Here is a 1984-nt window from a genome sequence, read left to right as displayed (position 1 = left end):
GGACTCCAAGTTTAACATGACCCTCTAACCACTTCTTCTCTCCATTTTGGCCCTTTTCCCATTCCCAAGCAGAGTATCAAATGATTAGAAATTAGGCCTTACCCCTCCTTTAAGAAAGTGCCATACTGCTAGTTTCTTGTGGTTTTGGAGGAAAAACAGCATTCTATTGGACTCCTCACCTCAGTAATGTCCTATAATGCCTGTTTCTGTGAATGATATTTATGGGTCCCCATTTTCCAGGCTTATTGCCTTGGAAGTTACATAATCAGACGCTGAAAGTTATAAAGTGTTGAATTTGTCCAAAATTGAGCTCTTATTCACAGGAGGAGAGCCTGGGACCATTTTTGCTAGGTTAGCTTTCTCCTTTGCTGAGTCTGAGCACTTGGAATATTTTAGTGTTGGCCTGCTGTGACTCACTGCCTGTCCAGTGGCTTAAGAGATGCTTAACTAAGTCCACAATAGGTATCTCAGATAATGAAACACTGGGATATGCACAAAAGGACATGGTTTTAGGCATTAGTTATGGGGCCATTTTATCATCAGCCCCTATTTCCACTTTCTCAATGCAGCCCAGTAAAATACAATATTTGAGAATCTTTATGCTTTGCCCTTTCTTACACCCCAAACCTGATGAAGTGCAAGTTTTCATCATCTTCCACGTGAGGCAGATCTGCTCCATTCATTGCAGGAAATATTCTTAGCAAACACTTACCCAGTGTGTTCAGCAGCAATCAGGCCATTGATGATGATGTAGAAATTTATTAGAACATGAAGAGAAGAATTACCTACAAGCAATTCCGGAGTATTGGCTACCAGGAGCCAAATGCCTCATAGGCAGAAATTCATTGAATAGCATGCATTTGTTATATGTTGGGTGCCAGAAGTTTAAGCACTCGAGCTCAGACTTGCTATTAAACCCTCCCTAGCATGCGGGCCACCCACCAGTTGCAAGGCATGATGACACGACAGATAACCCGCCCTCCTTGGTAGCAATATGGATACGGGTAGTAACCTAGTAAAGGTTCACAGACGCGGCGACAGTAGCGGTTGCCTCGACGGCAGTAAATACAACAGTAACCTCTCTCATCCAACATGGAGTCGAATTCTATTCCATTTTCAGTCTGAAAGAAGAAGAAACCAGTGTTGGAGGGGAAGAGGTCTGCCAAGCAGGGGAGGAATATGAAACTATAGAAGTTGGGGCCTGGTGAGTAATTAAGTTCCTGAGCCTGATCTTGGAGATATATCAATGGACTAGATCAAGATTGATTTTAGTTTTCTTAATTTAAAAATTTTTTTAAAAACTTAGTTTTATTGAAATAGAGTTGACTTACAATGTTGTGTTAATTTTTTTCTGTACAGCAAAGTGATTCAATTATACATATATTTATATATATTCTTTTTCATATTCCTTTCCATTATCATTTATTGTGAAATATTGACAAGATTGATTTTGAATGAGCCTTTTAGGTATTCCAAGTTTCTTAAATACTTTTTTTGTTGTTGTTAAAACAATGACCAGTCTCCTTTCAGTGACTTTGATCTGAAAAATAGTGAGATTTGTGAAGACTCTTTGTCTTTTTCCTCTAAACAAGAATAATGTGCACAGAACTCACATAGTCATTGACTGGGAGTTCTTCCTCACTTGCTGCTTGTCTGGCGTGACGGGTCTTCTCCACCTTCACTTGAGGGACCACCCACTGCTCGTTTTGTTCAATGCCTTTTTTTTCACTGGTAGGAAAGTGAAGGTCTTCACCATCCTCCTCAAAGTCCTGTAACTCTGAAACTAAGGTAATACACACAAAGTTGTGATGCAACCACTTTGCTTGGGGGACTAGCATTGGGGGATAGAGATTTTCATTGTGTCTTCTCACTGTCCTCATTTAGGTATGCATGAACCACTTTTCCAGGGTTCTGTAGCTGACATTTTAAGGTCTTCCAAAAGAGATCTGACCATTCCTATGTACACAGACACCTTTGCTCATTT

The 1984-nt window shown here is 40.2% G+C and overlaps 1 protein-coding gene across 1 annotated transcript in view; it reads right to left on the bottom strand.

Moving 5' to 3' along the window:
- Positions 1 to 743: 743 nt before the first annotated feature.
- The window catches only part of TNMD (tenomodulin), a gene marked incomplete at its 5' end in the record, with an annotated part of 2556 nt that continues 1315 nt past the window's right edge, over positions 744 to 1984 (bottom strand). Inside the window, 2 exons of the mRNA XM_010851102.1 lie at positions 744 to 1121; positions 1614 to 1783. Of these exons, the coding sequence (XP_010849404.1) occupies positions 912 to 1121; positions 1614 to 1783 (380 nt within the window). The remainder of the gene's footprint in view (positions 1122 to 1613; positions 1784 to 1984) is intronic.

This window comes from Bison bison, unplaced genomic scaffold, assembly GCF_000754665.1.
Source record: "Bison bison bison isolate TAMUID 2011002044 unplaced genomic scaffold, Bison_UMD1.0 scf7180017851639, whole genome shotgun sequence".
Taxonomy (NCBI): Eukaryota; Metazoa; Chordata; class Mammalia; order Artiodactyla; family Bovidae; genus Bison; species Bison bison.
The sequence above is the reverse complement of the archived record's forward strand: the minus strand, read 5'-3'. Positions and strand labels throughout refer to the sequence as shown.